Genomic DNA, 22,299 nt, shown 5'->3' with positions numbered 1-22,299 from the left:
CAGTTAATTAGCAGAGCACTAAAGAAGCTTTCCTTCCCACTTAATAATAATAATAATAATAATTTGATTTTTACACCACCCTTCCAAAAATGGCTCAGGGGGGTTTACATAGAGAAATAATAAATAAATAAGATGGATCCCTGTCCCCAAAGGGCTCACAATCTAAAAGATAGACACCAGCAACAGTCACTGGAAGTACTGTGCTGGGGGTGGATAGGGCCAGTTACTCTCCCCCTGCTAAATAAAGAGAATCACCACGGTAAAAGGTGCCTCTTTGCCAAGTTAGCAGGGTTAGTTACAAAGTAGTTGCAGAGTTTAGTTGTTGCAGCTATTTAGAGAAGACACATGGAGATTCTTGTAGAACGAAATACTAAGTATTTATTGGTGACACACACTTTGGACAGGAAAGACCTAATCCTCATCTATAGAACTACATAATGAATAGGTAGGGAGAGAGAGAGATGTCTCCATGTGCTCTCTAAGAGGAAAGGAAGAGCCCTATCAGGGGTCACAGGGTAGAGAGACAGGTAGAACAGCTTGAGAGACCCTCACTCACTGCCTCTACTCCCAGTGCCTCAAGTGGTCATAAGGGTAGTTGGTGCAAAAGGTCGATGCACTGGAATTCCATCTCCAACATGTTTGAGGCACTTAAATGAATGCAGCAGTTGCTCTGAGTTATGACACAGCTTTCAATGTCTTGAACACAAGCTTCTTGCTTCTAGAGAGAAGACCAGCTTTTAACATGCTGTTCTTAATCCAGTTTGAGTATATGTATGCCTTATCAATCCAGAGGTAAAATGACTGCAAAACATTAACTGTACTAACTTGTAAGTTTCTTCTTGGGGAAAGAGTTGGCTTTGAAAGGGCTACACTCTTTGAAGAAATGATCTTTTAATTCTTTTGGGGGGAGACTGTAGGTAGCCTGTCTGGCCTTGGTCATTGGTGAGTATTTCAAAAGCTCTGTGTTTTTTCCTTATTGTCAGACCCACAGAGAAAACAGAGAGAGGGCTGTTCCAATTTGCAACCAGAATATTGGTCTGTCCGTGGCACTGCTTAGTTGATCAGAGCTTAAGGTCCTAATAACTTTGGTTGCCTTGATTTCCTTGATGCAATATTTGGGAGGAGAGGGAGGTCTAATGTTTTAGTTTAAAGTTTTGCATTTTACAGTTTTTGTCTGTATTTTAAGCTGTTTTAATTGTGTTAATTAATTATGACCCCTGCTAACTGGGCAAAGAGGAACCTTTTTAACATGGTGATTCTCTTTATTTAGCAGGGGGAGAGTAACGGGCCCTATCCACCCCCAGCACAGTACCTCCAGTGACTCTTGCTGGTGTCTGTCTTATGATTCTTTTTAGATTGTGAGCCCTTCGGGGACAGAGATCCATCTTATTTATTTATTATTTCTTTGTGTTATTGAAAAGCAGTGTATAAATATTTGTTGTTGTTGTTAATCTTTTAATTGTTGTGTTTTTAGATTGTGAACTGCCCAGGGTTCACCTGAGTATGGGGTGGTATAAGAATGTGTTAAATAAATAACTACTGTAGGATCTCCTGTTTCTTTACCTAGAACCCCCTCCCCAGACCCCGCCCCCATCCATAGATCTCCTATGGTTCAGTTTTCCAAATCTTCCTTTAAAATTTGAGGCTATCTCTGCTGGGGAGCAGGGGTTAAGGGCAAATATGCAAGTGAGAAGCAATTGTTCAGACTTTGGGGATTTCTAATCATAGCTGGAGTTTATTCTTTGACCGCATGCATGACGTGAACTAGAGTTTTTTGGTGTCTGGTCGTTGGTAGGAGCTTTGATCAGAGTTGGGGTAGGTGTTTTCTGAACAGCAGTGATGGCACCAGGAGAAAAACCTGAAGGGTCAAAGTGCTTTCTGGATGGGTAAGCTGTGTCCCAGCGTTAGATTTCTGAAACTGAAATGGGAGGCGGGGAATTGCTTTTCTGGTGGAGTTCTTGCCCTACCTCGAGCCACCCTTGTTGAACAGCTCTAGTATATATATGCAACTTATTGTGACCTTTCCTGGTACGTTCCAACTACTTTCTATAATGAGCACAGGCAGCATAAATGGTGATCTTGCACCGCCGAGCTAAAATATGTTCCTTACCAACTGGAAATCACCTAAAATTTTACAGCTCACTGTGCCATGCAACAACCTGTTTGCATAAGATAAAGTTTGAGTTGGCACGTTTGGGCTTTAGTCGTGTGTGCATGTTTTTGCAGTTGAGGTTGGGGAATTACAGGCACTTTTGCTTTCATTTTTGACAACCTTGTACCCAAATCCTTGGCACGGGCGGGCATAGAAAACTTTACAGGTGGTGTAACAGAAGAATACAAAGAGCAGAGTGGAATTGGCAAAATCTGGAAATCGTAGGTCTCTTGCTGGTTTCCTCTTCTGATCCTTTGCTCTTCGATGTCTGCAAAGTGTTGGTAGGTACACATGCATCTTTGTCTTTCACTCTGATATTTTATGTTGGAGTGCAAATCCTTCACCGTACATCGAAGTGGCAGCAGACTCAAAACTCCATCGGCCAAATTTTCAAAGTGGTCTTTCAATCATTTTGATTGTTTTGATGTTGTTTTTAGAATATTGTTTTAAAATTTTAAATTGTGTTTTAAATTTCTTGCTTTTAAATTTTTTGTTTTTAATTAATGTTTTACTTATTTTAATCATCTTGTAAACCACCCAGAGACGTAAGTTTTGGGCAGTATAAAAATACATTAAGTAAGTAAATAAATAATAAATAAATAATTGCCCCACTTCATTTTTTTTTAAGTGATAGAAGCAGCACCTCCACCCCCTATTTTTTCTTAAGAGGCTCTTATTGGTTCTGGTTTGGATTAATTATGCCATTTCTGCTGTAATCCGATCTGTATTTACTAGGAAGTCCATCCCATTGAAATCAATGGGATTTCCTTCCAAGTAAAAATAATGACGATCAGGCAGTTTGTTGCATGAATATTCAATGCTGCCTGTCCCCCAACGGTTATGTATTGCACTGGGATAGTTTTAATCATATAAAGAGCAGGGAGATTCCCTTCCAGTGGAATTCCCTTTTAATTTTGCTTAAGTCTCACAAAATATAGGATTTAGTTCCACATCCATGACAAAATGTTATGCCTCTGGGTTAGGGTAGAGATAAAGCTGATACGCTTCTTGTGTTGTATTGGAATGGAGCAGACAGGAAACTCTAGGGCCTTAGATGGGGAGACAGAGAGCAGCGTGCCTTCCCGTGGGATGTGATATTGCAAGAACAGCCCATCTTGGAGTCCCGGCAGGGACATTGGTCCCAGTAAAAGTGGGAGCCGGTGTTGCTGTTAAATTGACAGGCCCCACAACAGGCAAATGAACACTCTCCAAGCGAAATGGCTTCTAAAATGTGTCAAATGTAGTGGGTAGGGCAGGCCTGCACAACATACAGCCCATGGGCCAGAAACAGCCCACGAGCACGTTTTTCCTGGCTCACAGGGCCCTCTCCCCAAACCTTGCTTCTCTCTCTAAGCGGGTGGTGAGTGAGACATATAAATTTATTTTTAAAATAAAATTTATTTCCTAATTTTATGATACTGCCATTAAATGTCTGATTCTTTGTCTTAGGTCGATTATATATGTTTAAATACTCACTTTAATTATTTTACATAATTTTCATGCAATACCTAATGTAGTGAACATAGACCTCGGGGGCCCCCACACCAAGTCATGGTTGGTTCTGGCTCACTGAGGTATTTGAGTTGTGCAGGTCCTGGGATAGGGGATCAGAAAGCTCTCCGGGTTTCTGAAGCCGTTTTGACTGCAAGCAAGGTGGATGGTGTTTTATCCTACCAGAAGAATGAGCTATTAAAGTCTATTTGTAGCTCTGCAGTGGGCTGTTGATTGGGGAAAACCTGTTGTTACTATTTTAGGGAATGGGAAGAAATTGGGTTGTGGGTTGTAGCTTTGGCGTAGGACATCTGCTTTGCAGGCAGAAGGTCCCAGGTTCGCTTCCTGGCAGCATCTCCAGGTAGGGCTGGGAAAGACTCCTGCCTGAAACCTCGAAGAGCTGCTGCCAGTCAGTGTAGACAACACCAAGCTAGATGGACCAAGGGCCTGACGCAGTATAAAGCAGCTTCCTATGTTCAATTCCTCTTGGTCATTTTGCATTGCAAGAGCAATGCAAGGTGCACATCTTTGCACAAGGCAGCTGGCTTTTCTTTTTTCTCTTGCAGTAAGGCTGCAATCCTGTGCTCATTTACCTGGGAGAAAACCCCAGTGAACACAGCGGAGTTTAATTCTGAGTAAACATGCATAGGATTGCACTGTAAATAATCTTGGCTACTACCTGCATCCCTCAGTTCACCAGCTACCAGGGAACTTGGGCCAGGATATTTAGATGGTGGCATCAATTGCTAAAAGAAATGCATAGTGGAAACTTAAAGGATTTCATCAAGTTGCTGGAAAATGTCTCAGTTTGACAAGTATATTTGCCAAGCCGTCTTGGCTGCCTGTTGGGTATGAGGAACAAATGTTGGAATCAAACTACATTTCAAAAAGAGCAGAGAACGTCTGATCACACTAAGAGCAACTGTTGCTGACAAGAAACAGAATCAGAATAGAATGATATACCAAAACCGGAGTGGCAAAGAACCAAATACCATTGGAAAAGGAGTGTTTTGATTGTTTAGAATCAAGGAGTGAAGCCTGATGTGAAAGACGCTTTTTAAAAAATTCCAGAATTAAAATCCTTGGCGGTTGTTCAGAATAGGAAAACCTGTGTGTACCTTGCCTGTGAACTGTGTGGGGAATATATTATACAAAGGAAGCAAAAAAGTTATCAAAGAAGGAGACTCTGCCCATTTCAAGAGCAAAGGGAGCAGCATTTAAAAAGAATACTTGTATCACAATATTTCATTATTGAAATAAAAGTGTATTTTTTAAAGTGCCTCTTTGCATGATATATAATTGCCCTTTTGAATTTATCTCCTCCCAAGGATAAATATATCCCAGCCTAGGAGAGCTGGTCTTGTGGTAGGAAGGATGAATTGTCCCCTTTGCTAAGTAGAATCCACCCTGGTTTGCATTTGAATGGGAGACTACATGTGTGAACATGATAAGATATTCCACTTAGGGGAGGGGGCCGCTCTGGGAAGAGGGTGTAGAAGGTTCCAAGTTCCTTCCCTGGCATCGCCAGATAAGGCTGAGAGAGACTCCTGCCTTCAACCTTGGAGAAGCTGCTGCCAGTCTGTGAAGACAATACTGAGCTAGATGGTCTGACTCAGTATATGGCAGCTTCTGTGTTTCTAAATTTAATGAAAATTCCCTTTAAAAATGCCCTGTCTTGCATCAGATACAGGTGAAACTTGAAAAATTAGAATATCGTGCAAAAGTTCATTAATTTCAGTAATGCAAATTAAAAGGTGAAACTGATATATGAGATAGACGCATTACATGCAAAGCGAGATAAGTCAAGCCTTAATTTGTTATAATTGTGATGATCATGGCGTACAGCTCATGAGAACCCCAAATCCACAATCCCAGAAAATTAGAATATTGTGAAAAGGTTCAACAGTCTAGGCTCCAGGTGTCCCACTCCAATCAGCTAATCAATCCATAACACCTGCAAAGGGTTCCTGAGCCTTTAAATGGTCTCTCAGTCTGGTTCATTAGGAATCACAATCATGGGAAAGACTGCTGACTTGACAGTTGTGCAGAAAACCATCATTGACACCCTCCATAAGGAGGGAAAGCCTCAAAAGGTAATTGCAAAAGAAGTTGGATGTTCCCAAAGTGCTGTATCAAAGCACATTAATAGGAAGTTATGTGGAAGGGAAAAGTGTGGAAGAAAAAGGTGCACAAGCAGCAGGGATGACCGCAGCCTGGAGAGGATTGTCAGGAAAAGGCCATTCAAAAGTGTTGGGGACTTTCACAAGGAGTGGACTGAGGCTGGAGTTAGTGCATCAAGAGCCACCACACACAGACGGATCCTGAACATGGGCTTCAAATGTCGTATTCCTCTTGTCAAGCCGCTCCTGAACAACAAACAACGTCAGAAGCGTCTTACCTGGGCTCAAGAAAAAAAGAACTGGTCTGTTGCTCAGTGGTCCAAAGTCCTCTTTTCTGATGAGAGCAACTTTTGCATCTCATTTGGAAACCAAGGACCCAGAGTCTGGAGGGAGAATGGAGAGGCACACAGTGCAAGATGCTTGAAGTCCAGTGTGAAGTTTCCACAGTCTGTGTTGATTTGGGGAGCCATGTCATCTGCTGGTGTTGGTCCACTGTGCTTCATTAAGTCCAGGGTCAACGCAGCCGTCTATCAGGAGATTTTGGAGCACTTCATGCTTCCTTCCGCAGACGAGCTGTATGGGGATGCTGACTTCATTTTCCAGCAGGACTTGGCACCTGCCCACACAGCCAAAAGTACCAAAACCTGGTTCAATGACCATGGGATTACTGTGCTTGATTGGCCAGCAGACTCGCCTGACCTGAACCCCATAGAGAATCTATGGGGCATTGCCAAGAGAAGGATGAGAGACATGAGACCAAACAATGCAGAAGAGCTGAAGGCCGCTATTGAAGCATCCTGGTCTTCCATAACACCTCAGCAGTGCCACAGGCTGATAGCATCCATGCCACGCCGCATTGAGGCAGTAATTGCTGTAAAAGGGGCCCAAACCAAGTACTGAATACATATGCATGCTTATACTTTTCAGAGGTCCGATATTGTTCTATTTACAATCCTTGTTTTATTGGTTGCATGTAATATTCTAATTTTCTGGGATTGTGGATTTGGGGTTCTCACGAGCTGTACGCCATGATCATCACAATTATAACAAATTAAGGCTTGACTTATCTCGCTTTGCATGTAATGCGTCTATCTCATATATCAGTTTCACCTTTTAATTTGCATTACTGAAATTAATGAACTTTTGCACGATATTCTAATTTTTCGAGTTTCACCTGTATGTGGACTGGAAACCTACAAGGAACAGTTAAAAGACGTGGAGTGTGTTCCAGAGCTTGGAGCAGCCACAGAGAAGACCCGGTCCCAAGTAGCCACCAAATGAGATGGTGGTAGCCATAACTAGAATACCCCAGATGATCTTAATAGGCTGGAGGGTTCATGACAAACACTCCCTGTTAAAATCAGAGTTCCTCTATCTTTGGCTATTTTTAAAAAGGCACCAGGATGCAACATATGATAAGGAGAAGAATCTTCAGCAGGTTGTGATGGTGCAGATCTCTAGCTGGCAGGGGCTAGGGTGGACCTGGCCCCATCTAATTTTTTGTCTGCCCCCTCTTTGTTGTGATGTATCCTGGAGTATCTCATTATCCATGGAGGTTCTATTCCCGCAGATTACCGCAGGTAATAAAATTGCGGATAATGAGTAATTGAGTCTATGGGGTCGCAGAGGTTAGGTTCCCAGACTCAACTCCCCCAAATCACCCCCCCCAATGCTAAAACGGGCGAAATAAAGTGTCCTACTGTGCTCTGCGGGCTCTCAGGTGTTGAAGTCCTAAACTCCCTGAAATTCAGTGGAAAATCGAGAGGTTTTTTAAAAAAACCAAATGAGCCATAAAATGGCTCCTGTGCTCAAAATGGCAGGCTGTGGATACACGGAATTCACCACTTTGGGTCCTCCCCTCTCCATGTATGCTGAGGTCGGGTATCCCTTACCTGACCGCAGATATGTGAAACTGCTGGTGGTGGGTCTGTGGATAGTGAGGTACTGTATGGCCTGTAGTGGTTGTAGACCGTAATAAAGGTTTGTTTGATCGATTGCCCTCCCTAAAATTTTAACAAATATTTTTAAAACAACTGTATGTTGCTTGCATGTAGGGCTTTTGGGGATCAGGGAAGCATTTCCTTTTAAGCTCTTACATTTTTGGTGTCCCCTCTAAACTATGGGGCTGTGATGGTGGGTTGGGAGAGGGCGGTGCACAGCCAGTTTTCCATGATGCGAGTGACTCGACACCTGTAGGCAACCGATTTTCACCTGAGAAATGGTGGAGGTATTTGATGGCAGTGACTAAATGCCAGTCAACCTGTTCACCTTCTGTGTATTACGTAGTTGCATTGAAGGGGTTTCTCTTTCCTTTTCCTCCCCAGAAGGCTGTGCTTGGCCAGGCATCTCTCTGTAAATGCAGCCATGACTCGGAGCCCCCAGAAGTGCTGCAAACATGAAGGACACAACTTGGGCTTTCCATCGAGTGTGAGGTAGACAGCACCATTGAAGCTGAGGATCATTTTCAGAGAAAAGGTAGGCAGGATCCAATGGTGCTCACTCATAGCCTCTCATTCAAATACAAGCCAGGGTGGACCCTGCTTAGCAAAGGGGAGAATTCATGCTTGCTGCCACATGACCAGCTCTCCTCTACTGGGGTATGTACTGTATGGCCAGTATCCCCAGCAGCGTAGTGAACTTATACCTCACGCAAGTGGTTATATGTGTCGGTGGAATATTGCTCTGATGGACAAATTAACACAACAGCTTCAAATTTCTCAAGGAGCTTCTATCTCTGATTGCTTTATTATTATTCCTCTGAGGAGCCCAGGACGGTGTACATGGTTATGTTTAGCCTCACAGCAAGGCTGTGAGCTAGGCTGCAGGCGCGAAGCCTAACCTTCAGCAGCCCATGTGCGGCTGCAGCCCCGCTCACCCCGCCACCCGCTTCTGAAGTCAAGATGCAGACGGGGGCGTGGCGTGGTCTGGCTCCCGAACGAAGTTGCGCAGCTCTTCTTGGGAGTTGGAGTCTGGCCAGCGCCGCATTCACAGCGCCGGTCATTTAACTCCAGAAGGGGCCGTGCAGCCCCTTCGAGAGCAAGACTTGGGCTGGCGCTGCGTTCACAGCTCAGCCAGGAGCTCAGCGGCCATTTAACTCCCGAACGGGGGCTGCATGGCCCCCGCTCGGGAGCTAAACCAGCCCCCCCCATGTCTGACGTCGGACGCGGGGTGTGTGTCGGTTGAGGCGCGGCCCCTGGTTGGGCGCAGCCCGGGTTCTTTGAACCTGTTTGCCCAATGGTGGCTCTGCCCCTGTTAGGTTGGGCTGAGAGATAAGTGACTTGCCCAGGATCACCTAGTGAGCTTTGTGGCTGAATGGGGATTTGAACTCAGACCTCCCTGGTCTTAGCCTAGCCCTCTAATCATCTATACCACTCTGGTGTATATCATACACAAACATCTTGGTTCTAGGAGGCATTTTACACTTTGGAAGGATGTTCTTTCTCTCAGAATAAAAGGGACTGTTATTCGCAAATCAGTTTGTATTTTTCTTATTGTCTTGTGTCTGATAGATATCCCCTGGAGTGCTAAAAGCTTGGGGCATTATTGCTCCTTTTTGTTTGTGAAACGGTTTTGTTGGTTTTTCTTCTTCTTCCCTTTAAAATATATATGAAAACTGATCACTGGAGTAATGTCCAGTTTGGCCCTGAGATGATAATCCGGCCCTTCAGTTTGTGACTGTCCAAAACCAAATACCGACCATTCGCTGTGCATCGTGCCCTTCAGGGAATCAGTAAAGTGTCTTGTGTCTGTTTGATTACATCGGAGCTCAGGTTTGCATGTAATGAGTTACCTCCTGTGTCTGCAAAAATAGCAGGGTTGTTAAGCCCACTTAAGGGCTGGTGGGCTTTGTCTGGCTCTGTGAGTTGCAAGTGAGGCAAAAGCGAGAAGGCTGCATGATGAAAAATCCCGCTTAGTAGCCATTTAAAGGGAGGAGACCTGGTCTTGTGGCAGCAAGCATGACTTGTCCCCTTTGCTAAGCAGGGTCTGCCCTGGTTGCATATGAATGGGAGACTAGAAGTGTGAGCACTGGAAGAGATTCCCCTCAGGGGATGGAGCCGCTCTGGGAAGAGCAGAAGGTTCCAGGTTCCCTCCCTGGCAGCATCTCCAAGATAGGGCTGAGAGCGATTCCTGCCTGCAGCCTTGGAAGAGCCGTTGCCAGTCTGTGTAGACAATCCTGAGCGAGATGGAGCAAGGGTCTGACTCAAATGAGGCAGCTTCCTGTGTTGCTAAAACTAAGCTGTTAATTGCTGGCGGCAGATAATTATACAGAAAACAGTCAGATGTTGCCACATCAACTCATTGTGTGAATTGTTCCCCAGACAATACGCAGCAGGTGAACAGGCAAACAACTATTAGAGAAGCTTTCAACCTAACCACAGAGGGTGGTTTTGGCTGTTGCACCTGCAAATCAGTAGGTTTCGGAGGGATGGGGCTGTAGTTCAGTGGAAGGGCATCTGCTTTGCATGCAGAAGGTCCCAGATTCAATCCCAGGTAGGGCTGGGGGAGACTCATTCATTCATTCATTCATTCATTTGATTTCTATACCGCCCTTCCAAAAATGGCTCAGGGCGGTTTACACAGAGATATAATAAATAAATAAGATGGATCCCTGTCCCCAAAGGGGTCACAGTCTAAAAAGAAACACAAGATAGACCACAGCAACAGCCACTGGAGGGATGATGTGCTGGGGGTGGAGGGGGCCAGTTACTCTCCCCCTGCTAAATAAAGAGAATCACCACATTAAAAGGTGCCTCTTTGCCAAGTTAGCAGGGGTTAGTTTTTTTTTAAAGAAACAGCTGAAAACACATCTTTTTAGAGAGGCTTTTAAATAGTTTTTAACATTGTTTTAAATAATTGTAATGTTCTTAACCTTTTTATTTTGTTTTGTTTGTGTTGTTTTATTGTAAACCACCCACAGACGCAAGTTTTGCATGGTAGACAAATATGTCATATAAATAAATATTTTTTCTGCTGCTTATGCCTGGTAGGTTTCTTATGTCTGGCTTTTAATTTCAAATTTTTAAAATGTGTCATTTTAATTTTGATTTTATCCTGGTCTTTTAACTTTAAAAAAAATGTGATCAGTATTTTTTTCTATATTGTATCTTCTTTGGTAAAGTTGTGAGCTGCCCTGCATGGTAAGGCACTGGAGGGGCAGGATATAAATATTTTAAATTATACTCTTGTGCCTAACATTTTCTGTAGCAGAAGCTTATGCTCTTGTGCTTATGCACAATTTGTGCTTATGCACAATTTGTGCTTATGCTTATTGTGCTTATGCACAATTGCTTATGCTACAATTCTCCCCATCTCTGGCAATTTTCAAAAAACTCCTTAAAACCCATCTTTTCTCCCAAGCCTTCTCAGCTTCCTAAAATTTGAGGGTTTTAATCTCTGGTTTATTTTTAAATTGTTAAATTGTTTTTTAAGGTTTTTGTATATGTTTTTAACTGGTTTTATGCTATTGTTAACAGCCCAGAGACGAAAGTTTGGGGCGGTGTACAAATTTGATAGATAGATAGATAGATAAGTAAGTAAATAAATAAATATTATTCTTTTCTTTGTACTTTCGGTACCACAAAATTCTTCGTGCTTTCTGCTAGCCAAATAGGGCTCACGAAAAGCCAGCCTAAAACACACTTTAGAATAGGGGTTCTCCAACTTGGGTCCGCAGATGTCGCTGACTACAACTTCCATCATCCTCAGCCACAATGTTTTTTGGTTGCTGGGGATGGTGGGAGTTGTAGTCCAATAACATCTGGGGACCCACATTTGAGAACCCTTGCTCTAGGCATTTCTGGGCACTGTAAAAAGTACAAGGTATAAATTGACAGAAATATATACGACACCTCCAGGTTGCAAAGGGAACTTGGCACAGTTCTCTGAGAACTTGGCACAGCAATTATTCTTTAGGAACACAGGAAGCTGCCTTTTACTGAGTCAGATCCTTGGTCCATCTAGCTCAGCATTGTCTACCCAGACTGGCAGCGGCTTCTCCAAGGTTGCAGGCAGGAGTCCCTCTTGGAGATGCTGCCAGGGAGGGAACTTGGAACCTTCTGAATGCAAGTGTGCAGATGCTCTTCACAGAGTGGCCCCATTCCCTTAAGGGAATAGCTTACAGTGCTCGTACATGTAGTCTCCCATTCAAACATAACCCAGGACAGACCCTGCTTAGCAAGGGAACTATTCATGCTTGTTTACAGTCCTTTACGCAGACTAAAACCCATTAAAAAGATGATTCCAAAGTTAAGAAGTGTTCCTTTCTTTTCATTATACATCATAAAAACTGCTTTAAAAAACCATAACATTTTAACAAGTATTAAATGAAACCAACTAGGTCCCAAATTTTAAAGTTAGATAATCCCACTAATTAAAGTCCAATATTCCCATCAATTCCACTTGCAAGAAGTCTGTGTAGTGCAGTCTTCATGTATAGGGAGAAAGGTCCAGTAAACAATCTTAATTGGTAGAAGAATTTCCAAGGAGATGATTCTTCAATGGTTCTTAATAGCGATACGAGTTTTGATCCCAACTGGGTCTTCTTGAGTGGTGCACTAGATTATCTCTCACTCCTTGTAAACAATTCGAATTCTGGCAAAAGTTTCCTCTTAGACCAAAATCATATGGAAACATAACTATCTACTACCAGTTCTTGCTTGTCCCCATGAGAATATAGTAAAGGAACTCTTTGTAACTTTGGAATCATCTTTTTAGTGGATGTAGGGTTTTGGTTTGCGTAAAGGTATTAACCCTTCTAAGCCTTACTGGTTGTTGCTCTTGGCAGCAATTATCCTGACACTGCTGCTTGCCTTGTGTCCGAATGTCTGGATCGGGCAAACAAATATTTCCCAAATATTCCCACAAATATACATTTCAGCACTAATGTGCCAATCTGGTGGCAATTTAGCCTCTTCCCCTCTTTTTTCCAGCCTCCATTCCAGATGGACGATGTGGACCTCCAGGAGGCCATCAAGTCTGCTTGGCCTCAACTGGTGGACTTCCTCAGCCTCACTCCCGAGTGGGTGATGGAGAAAGCCAAGCGGCTTCTCCCGCAGATGGACTTGAATCGAGTCGAGGGAGTGGCTAACCCCAAAGAGAAGGTCTCCTTGGTCTTGGACATGTTTTTGAGCACTGTGGATGCTCCCATCTTGAAAGAGTTCATGCAAAGCGTCTGTATGGAATGCAACCTTCCCATGGACCTGGAAATCGTGTTCATGTGTGCATCAGGAGGAGGTAAGAACGAGGAATGCTGAGAGTTATTCCGTTCTTTGGTAGCTGCTGTTGGGCCATCTCTGAAGGTTTTAGGTCCCTCTGTCAATCCGTTTCAAGGCCCTCCTCAGATTTCTGTCACCTCAGGCCTAGCAGTGGATGGTCTGCACTAGGAGCCCTGGACTGCATACTGTTTTTGACGGTTACTGATTGGGTGTAGACTTGATCAGTGCCGAATGGGAAACCCCTGAGCTTTATAAAGGAAGAGTGGGATACAATTACAGGAAATAAGTACATTCCATGATTACTTTGTCAGAATAAGGGCTAACTAGATGTGACCTGGGAAACAGGTGGAGTCTCTCTGAACAATTATGTGACTGGGGGGTGATGGGAGTTCTGTAACAGTAGGCCTACACAACTTCAGCCCTAGTGCAGATGTTGGCCTACAACTCCCATAATCCCTGGCTATTGGCTACTGTGCCTAGGGATGTTGGGAGTTGTCATCCAAAAACAGCTGGAGGGCCAAAGTTGTGTGGCCCTGTGCTACAGTGTAGACTAGACACTTCATAGAAGTCAGGGTCCATACTTGAAAAATACCTTGCCCGCCATTGCTGTTCTTCGCTTGCAACCATCAGCTTCCCTTGCGCATGGTTGTGCTCCATGCCCACTTTCCTCTTATGTGGCTGAATGACTAACTCAGTTATATTTCAATTAATAATTCTAGGTCTTGTAACCCAAGGGCAAGAGGTTTTCACAGAAGCCGCTGCACAGCTCCCATCAACATCAAGTAAGACTGTGAAATGAAATGCATGGTTTCGGGTCAAAGATCTTCCCTATGCACATCTAAATCAGCCACAGGACTCCCATTAAGGAAGCAGTGTCATAAGAGCATTCCTTACTGCAGATCTAATTGAAGCAATCGTTCCAGATAAAGAAATACCTAATTTTCCTATTATAATGCCCCTAGTATGTGTTTTCCGCCTGTTAGATCTATGGGAGATATGGCATTTGCTATTTAAGAATCTATGTTCATAATGACATATCTAGATTCTGCATCCCAGCCTGATCTAACAGAGTGGAGCTTGGGTGTGTCAGCTTCCATTAGACTGCCATAAACAGCAGTTTCAGAAAGGATGCTCAGTATGTTCATGAGTTTCAAAAGTGGTGCAAACGTTGAGGCCAAGTTACAGAGTCAGTGGATGGTGTTGCTGGAGACAGGAAAACACACACACACACACACACACACACACACACACACACACACACCCATGCTTAACTGAATCCAAGATGAGCTCCCCCCTACCCCCATTTTTTCCTGTTAAATATGGAGGGGTCATCTTAAATTCGGAGTCATAAGAACAGACCTGCTGGAACGGGCACAAGGCCCATCTAGTCCAGCATTCTGTTTCACACAGTGGTCCTCCACCAGATGCCACTTGAAGCCTACAGCAGGAGTTGAGGGCATTCTTTACCTTCTTTCTTTGGGTAAATACAGGTGTAACTTGTATTTAATCTCTCTTTTAAGGCATCATAAATTCAGAGTCGCCGTCTATTCGGGTAAATATGTTATATATAAACCATATTTGATTTGCAATTCTTGGAACAACTTGTTTCTTCTCTTTCACATAGGAAACTATCCAATTTCACTCTGAATTTAAAATCAATAAAATTTCCAAAAAAAATAATCCATGGGGATTTCTGGATAGGAACTTTTCAGGGTCTGCCACTGAGTTACGGACTCTCTTTCCTTCAGGTACAGAGAGAATATGCCTCTGAAGATCAGTTGCCAGGGTAAAACAGCAGGAAAGGGCTGCTTGTGGGTTTCCCAGGGCCAAGCAACGTCTTATGTTAAGCCCGTTGTTAAGAAACGAGTGTCACACCCAAGGGCAGCCGAAGTGTTTCTTTTCTGATAAATAGCAGCCATCGGGGGCATGATCTAGTTTGGCACTGTAATGCACTGGAGAGGTTTTTAAAAACACTTTCTCGCTGTGCCATTTTCTGAGGAGGCTTTTTGCAGCTAGTCAGCCAATGCCATTGGTATAATATCGACTGTAGATGCCAGCATCTTTCAAGATCCGTACAGAGAGCTGGTCTTGTGGTAGCAAGCATTATTTGCTTTGCTAAGTGGGGATCTCCTTGGTTTGCATTTGGATGGATGACTACTCATAAGCACTGTCTGCTGTAAGTTATTCCCGTTAGGGGATGGAGGGCGTAGCTCAGTGGAAGAGAATCTGCCTGGAAGGTCCCAGGTTCAATGCCTGGTGGGTAGGCCTGGGAAGGACTCCTGGCTGACGTTTGGAGAGCTGCTGCCAGTCAGTGTAGACAATATTGAGCCAGATGGACCAATGGTCTGACTCTGGATATGGCAACTTCCTGTGTTCCTATGCGGGATGCAATGGCTGCATTCTGACAGCAGAAGCTTCCAAATAATCTTCAAGGACACCCCCATAGTGTATACCATAGTAATCAAGCCTGGAGGTTAACCAAATATCTTGATCAGTGTTGCAAAGTCCCTCCTATCCAAGAAAGGATGGAGTTTTTGCAATAAATTAAATTGGTAAAAAATGCTTTTGGTGAATGAGCAACCTGTTTTAAGAAAAAAATAAAATAAATGGGGCTACATCTGTAGCTGATTAAAGCCTTTGTCTCAGAACAAGCTCACGTGAGGGAAAGAAATGCTGAATCATCCCTGCTGAGCTGCCTGGCTAGGCGTCTCCTAAAACTATTCTGTATTATCAGTAGGTAGATGCTGCTGCCACCACCCCTTTTGTCTACAGAAACTATCCGGACTTGGGGTGGGATAACCCGGGGGGGGGGATCTCTTAATTTGGCTCTTGGACAAATACAAAAATCCTCCATGTGCAAGCCTACACATGGTGAGAAAACTGATAGCTGCTGAACGTTTGAGGACGTGTTTGCACCAGTGAATTCCCCCTTTGCCGCCCCCCTTCTGAGTTTAAAACCAATTTAGAGAGGCTTGTAAAAAGAAAATAACTAAAAAACAGTTTTATTCTATTACTACAGACTGCTTTCATCTGAGGCTTTCTCAGCTTTTATATACAATAAGAATACTTAGTAGGATTACAAAAATAGTTTTGTCTTAATGCACGCTTAAATGTTTACATAGGCTTTTGCAACGCCCTAGGTGTATTGAGCATAGGTTAGTGTTTCTTATTTCAATTATGCTGCAGATAAACTATAATAGAACAGTATCCAGAATAAGCAGAGCACACACATACAAAGCAATATAACATCCCTAACACCCAGTCTGACTAAACAAACTGTTCCCTGTGCTAAACTCCCTGAAGCCACAAACCCTGGCTCCTTGCCTTGAACTCACCAAACTCCTGATGATGATTCAAGTTTATTGCCCTTTTGTCTTTCAAGGATCTGCAGACTTATTCTCCTGCAGCCAGTCTCCATGGCCACGTCATCCTGTGCACCTTCTTCCTGGGAACAGCTCTCTAGGTCCCACCCACCTGGTGTGCTGATTGGCTGAGCCCTGAAGTTCACCAGCCTGTCAGTCAAGACAAGGGTTCACTTCCAGTTAACTATTTAGAGGGAGGGGAACCTGGTCACTACAACATCAAACAAACTCAGTGGCTGACATGAGGAAAATTACTCACTGGTTGTTCCGATGAAATGAAAAGGGCAGGTTAGGCAATGGGACCACCTTGAATAATTTTCCTCATGTCAGCTGTCATAATTTTCCTCATGTCAGCCTGTTTTGAAGGGGAAATTGTAACCCTGTTGACCACACCTACTCACTGTATTGCACATACAGAGAACTAGTAACTTGTTTTCCTTCCTCTGAAGTATTTGGCAGCTCTGCTCGAAGGAGATACGATTCCAGGACCATGCATGCATGTAGAATCTCTGACCAAAGAGGCGGATGGATGCAGCTTGGTTGTTGTTGCTCTGCTTGCAGCGTTTCCTGCCTGTGAAGCAATTGTGGCCTCTGCCCAGAGCAGATGGAGAAATACCCAGTTAACTGGCCCATTTCCAGTATCTCCTCTGGTGTTCATTCAGTCAACCTACCAGCTAACAGCAGTTGGTTGCTGTTACACATCAAAAGCCATTTGGCTGCACACTCATAAATTGTGATCAGTTCTGGGCACAATAACCTAGTTTGACCCCCAGCCTTACAAACCAGACCTGGGGCCCCCAGACATTGCAGGAGTACAGCTCACATCATCCCTAGCTGCAGTGAACTTGGAATGGCCTCCAGCCAAATGGCCACATGATGACTAGGAATGATGGGAGTTTTACTCCAGTGATACCTGGATTCTCATTCAAGGTTCGTTCGTTCATTTATTCATTCATTCAAGGTTGGGAACCCCTGGTCCAGAAAGCAGGTCTTTTGTGGGCAGGTTGAAGGAACGGGGTGTTGGGAAGAAAAAGTGTTTGTCAAATATTTTAAAAGATAGCAGATAGCAGAGAGCCAGCTGCTGTTCATACCAAGCCATGGAGGTTAGGAGAAGCAGCACTGGTTTTAAACCATAGGAACCAGAGGTAGTAGTGAAGGGCAGAGTAGCTTCAGCCACCCTCACAAAACCATCATAGGCTGCTGACTTATTCTGCGTCAGACTGTTCATTGTTGTCTGCAGTGCACTGACCACTGTTCTCTCTCCTTTTTTTAATCTTGTGTGCAAATTGAGTTTTGTTCTGGGCAGGAGTATCAAGGCATTGTGTGTGCATCTGCATTCAGAATGGGGCCTTCCTGATTCAACCTGAGTGGGATCTAAAATGAACTGAGCGGACATCCAAAAACTTGTGAGCGTAGGCATGTGCGCACACCTTAGAGGGAACACAGACACTGACAGGAAGCGGCTTCTCCAAGGTTGCAGGCAGGAGTCTCTCCCAGCCCTATCTGGAGTGTTTCCACACAGGGCTGTTACCGTGAATCTCCTCTGGAAGAGAGAGAGTGTGTGCGTTCACACACCAGCCAGACTTATCCCAAAGTCCATTCGAGATTTTTGGAAGCACTCCCGCCCCCCCCCCCCAATCAGGCTTTGTCTTCCAAATTCTAGCTTGTCCCAGTTCCTCTTCATTGTTTCCAGACCGTTCAGGGTGGGAGAACTGCCATGACCTAGCGTCAAGCTAAGGAGAACTTTAACACAGGAGAACTTCCCACTGGATTGTGCTCTGGCTATAACCTGATCCAGGCATTATGCTGTATGAGTGTACAGATGCCTGTACACTCGTACGTCTGTTTGTGTGACTGACTGTAGCTGCGTTCATGTTAAAAGTGAACTTGGATGCAGGCCCTTCAAATGCATGGTACAGACCGAAGTGTACTGCTGTACCTGTGTTCAGCATAATATGGGAATGACTGTACTTGTGTACACTGTACACTCTTTGTATGAGTGTTGAGCATAACGTGTGAATCAGCCTTCTGTTGTGTCTCCTAAATGAAATGGCTGTAGTAACATCACTGTTGTGTTGTCATCCTGCAGGGCCTGAAAGACGCCGTCCGTGGATCAGTCCTCCCACCAACAACAACTGCAAACAGTCAAAACAGCAACGGCTAGGTATGTTGTGCATTTATTTCCACTTATGCTGCTGATGCTACTACTAAAGTAAAAGTGTGCCGTCAAGTTGATTTCGACTCCTGGTGCCCACAGAGCCCTGTGGTTTTCTTTGGTAGAATACAGGAGGGGTTGACCATTGCCGTCTCCCGCGCAGTAGGAGATGGTGCCTTTCAGCATCTTCCTAGATTGCTGCTGCCCAATATAGTACCCGTGGGGATTCAAACCGGCAACCTTCTGCTTGTTAGTCAAGCATGCTACTACTACTACTACTTATAAAATGCTTTACAAATGTTCTTGTCCGGCTACACGTGAAACCCACATTTCCCCCCCCTGTATACATGTCTTTCTCCTTCTCTCTCACCTTCTTTTTATACAGTAGGTTTATTCACACAATTATTTTAATCTAGGTTTAATGTGGGTTAATGTGGGTTACCAACATTGACATGATGTTGTGAACCGATGCCAAGGTGCTTTATGGACTGAGATTCTCACTTTGGCATGGGTTTACACAATCACTTTGATGTTGGTAATCCATATTAAACCTAGATTCATATGACGGTGTGAACAAGGCTGATATTGTGAAAAAATTGTGAGCTAGCACTGGTTTGACTTGCTTTAGGCCAGGCCATGACCTACATAAGGATCTCAACCAATCCACTCAAGACCATAGGCTGGATGCTATGGTGACCATGTACCTCTTTCACTTCAGCTACTATCCTACTGTTCATGAGCCAAACACCAGGCAAATGAGAGTGAGAGCTGAAATGCATTGGAAGACACAGCCAGAGTATCCATTGCTGTTCACTCTGAGGATCAAGGGGTTTAAGGAACCCTTTGTCGGTATTTTAAGCCACATGAGCGTAAGTGAGTGGAACCAACATTGCTGAATCTTGTTTTCAGCTCCAGTTCAGAATATAACCCCTGCTCAAAATTTGTTGCCAATTTGGGAATCAAATTGAGTTCTCAGCATGTTCCTTTACAGAACTACATTTCCCAAGGTCCTTACAAAACTACATCTCCCAAGATCCTTTGGGAGAAACCATAATCGCAGAACTAGTTTCATGTTGTAGCATTGATATATACTTGCTCTCTTTCCCCCTCCCCACCTTTTTCAGATGCTGCTGAAAGATACCGGCAACTCATCATCACATCAATGCTTCAAAGATATGAAATTAATAAACAGGCAGAAGCAACACAAGCAGAAGTTCAGCCAACAGCATTCAGCCAAGCTTTTGTCAACCTTGTGATTCGTCAGAGCAAAGCCTGCAGAATAAAGGGAAAGGTGGATAAAGCCAAGGAAGAGCTAATAGCTCTTCATGATGGAGAGGAGCACAGTGACGCAACCATGAGATTGTCCGACCTGTTTGAAAGTGTTCACACGGATGCCACCAAGGTTGTTCTTCTGTTGGGCAAGCCAGGGATGGGGAAAACAAGACTTATGCATAAAATTTGCCAGCAGTGGGCTGAGGGAAACCTCCAGCAGTTCCAGTTGATTTTCTTCTTTGAATTCAGGCAACTGAACCTGATAAGCAGAAGGCTTACTCTACGGGAACTTTGCTTTGATTTCTTCCACCGGCCGGAAGATTGCCCTGATGCAGTATTTGAGCACCTCCTAGAGAATGCCCAGCACATGCTACTGATCTTTGATGGGCTGGATGAGTTTGTGGGGAACATTCAGCCACTGGTCTCTTCCAACGTGTTCCCCAACTGTCTCAGCCCTCTCTCCATATCTGAACTCTTTGCCAGTCTCTGCCATGGAAAACTCTTGTGTGGTTGCACCGTGCTGGTCACAACGCGGCCTAAAATGCTCCCGGCTCCTTTACTGAAAACCATCACCCTTCTAGCAGAAATCTGGGGGTTTGACCGTGAAAAGGTTGAGGAGTATGCTGGCTATTTTTTCCACCAGCATTCCTTGAAGCAACGAGCCATTGCTCATCTGAAGAGTAACAGCGAACTACTGAGCTTGTGCTACATCCCCGCCTTATGCAACATTGTCTGCATCTGCCTGGAATATCTGCTGCTTCAAGATGCGGGAAGCGTCCAGCTTCCTCAAACCATGACCCAGTTTTACATCAAGATGCTTCTGATCTTTATAGGCAAGCAGCAGAGCTCAAGTGGTGTGAGTGAAGAAGTCTATTTGCATCGACAGCAAGCCACCATTGTAGGGCTGTGTGAGTTGGCCTTCAAAGGCCTAGAGGAGAGAAAGATGCTCTTTTATGCAGATGAGGTCCCCCAACATGTGAAGGATTTTGCCTGTCTCTATGGGCTCTTGTTGGCCTTTGAGGTAAAGACGAGCAGTGGCCACTCGCAGGCCGGTTATACCTTCGTCCATTTCAGTTTGCAAGAGTTCTTGGCTGCACTTTTCATGTTGACGAGCAAAACTGTCGACCACAACTGTCTCAAGCAGAACTTCTTCCTGAGGTCAAAGTGGATGTTAAAGAAGGAAGCAAAGATGGCTTTTACTGAGAACTGCCATGTTTTCCTATCAGGCCTTTCATCCCAAGGGTATCGGCAATATCTTAGCTCCCTAGCTGGGCAAAACGAGACCTGGATTCAGCAGCGGCAGGCCATGGTCACTGAGATGCTGGGGAGACTCGCATCGGCCAGTTTAACCGGGCCCAGAATCATTGAGCTGTCCCACTGTGTCCATGAGGCCCAGAACCTTGAGTTAGCCCGGCATGTTGGGAAACAGTTAAACTTCACATTTCAGTTTAGGAACTTCAGGCTCATGCCGCTGGATGTGATGACACTAACCTTTGTCATCAGCAGCAGCCATGATTTGGTATGCTTGGATTTTGTCGGCTGTCCCATTGAACTGGACTATTTGGATGTCTTAGCCAGTTGTGAAAATATAAAGAGCTTGAGGTAAGAGATGTTGTGAAAATATAAAGCGCTTGAGGTAAGAGATGTATCTCACTTTGGCTGCATCACACAATCACAGCAATCCTGATTATTATTATTATTATTATTTTATTTTATTTATAAACCACCGGACTCCAAAGGCTCTGATTAAAGAGTTCAGGATTGTTCATCCCTGCAGAGCTGATTGTGAGAACCTGGAATTTGGGGGCAATTCTGGTCAAACCACTGTTGTTAAATCACATTTAACTAGGATAGATAACTAGGATCTGATTGTTCTAGGATTGTCTGGGAATTTTGAGTTCTCACAATCAGTTATACAGGGCTCAGCAATCCTCTTAAACCAGGATCATTGTGAATGCATCTGTGGTGTTTTCTGCATCTGCTACCACCATTTATCTTCCAACAGTCTTCTTTCATAATATTTACTGCCCTCGATAGTGGGGGGATGCTATAGGCATGGACTGTTACTCCAAAATAGTGCATATAGTTAGTTAGTTTGTTTGTTTGGCACATTTCTATACTGCCCCATATAAAAATCTCTGAGTGGTTTACCATTTAAAACACAACAATAATAAAAACATTAACATAATTAAACCAATTTAAAATGTAGATACAAAGTCTAAAACTTAAAACTATAGCTTGCAAACCTGATTAAACAGCTGTCTTCAGATTTTTCTTAAAAACATCCAGAGAAGGGGAGGCCCTCATTTTGTTAGGGAGCACATTCCGAATTCCCTGGGCAACCCTAGAAAAGGCCCAGTTTTGAGTCACCATCAACCGAGCTCGTGGCAACTGCAACCAGACCTCGCCTGATAATCTTAATAAGTAGCCAGAAGTGCTCTTACTCCAGGATTTTGGGCCGCAGTCCAGGGCTTCCACACCCCCTGGGGGCCTCCAGATCCCTTTTAGTCTGTCCTGGATTGTGTGGTCACAT

The 22,299-nt window shown here is 44.1% G+C and overlaps 1 protein-coding gene across 7 annotated transcripts in view; it reads left to right on the top strand.

The window, feature by feature from the left end:
* NLRC5 (NLR family CARD domain containing 5) overlaps window positions 1-22,299 on the top strand; it is a 90,713-nt gene that overhangs the window by 4,272 nt on the left and 64,142 nt on the right. For 5 of the 7 annotated variants that reach the window (XM_053270411.1, XM_053270413.1, XM_053270410.1 and 2 more), the window contains exons 1-6: window positions 2,328-2,433; window positions 8,088-8,238; window positions 12,693-12,996; window positions 13,697-13,759; window positions 18,429-18,503; window positions 19,619-21,368. In XM_053270411.1, the coding sequence (XP_053126386.1) occupies window positions 12,705-12,996; window positions 13,697-13,759; window positions 18,429-18,503; window positions 19,619-21,368 (2,180 nt within the window). In that variant the 5' untranslated portion in view covers window positions 2,328-2,433; window positions 8,088-8,238; window positions 12,693-12,704. Of the gene's footprint in view, window positions 1-2,327; window positions 2,434-8,087; window positions 8,239-12,692; window positions 12,997-13,696; window positions 13,760-18,428; window positions 18,504-19,618; window positions 21,369-22,299 lie in introns of those variants that run through there. The other 2 variants (XM_053270407.1, XM_053270408.1) reach the window with 1 other exon arrangement.

The sequence above is a fragment of the Hemicordylus capensis genome, chromosome 9, assembly GCF_027244095.1.
Source record: "Hemicordylus capensis ecotype Gifberg chromosome 9, rHemCap1.1.pri, whole genome shotgun sequence".
NCBI classification, from domain to species: Eukaryota; Metazoa; Chordata; class Lepidosauria; order Squamata; family Cordylidae; genus Hemicordylus; species Hemicordylus capensis.
The sequence above is the reverse complement of the archived record's forward strand: the minus strand, read 5'-3'. Positions and strand labels throughout refer to the sequence as shown.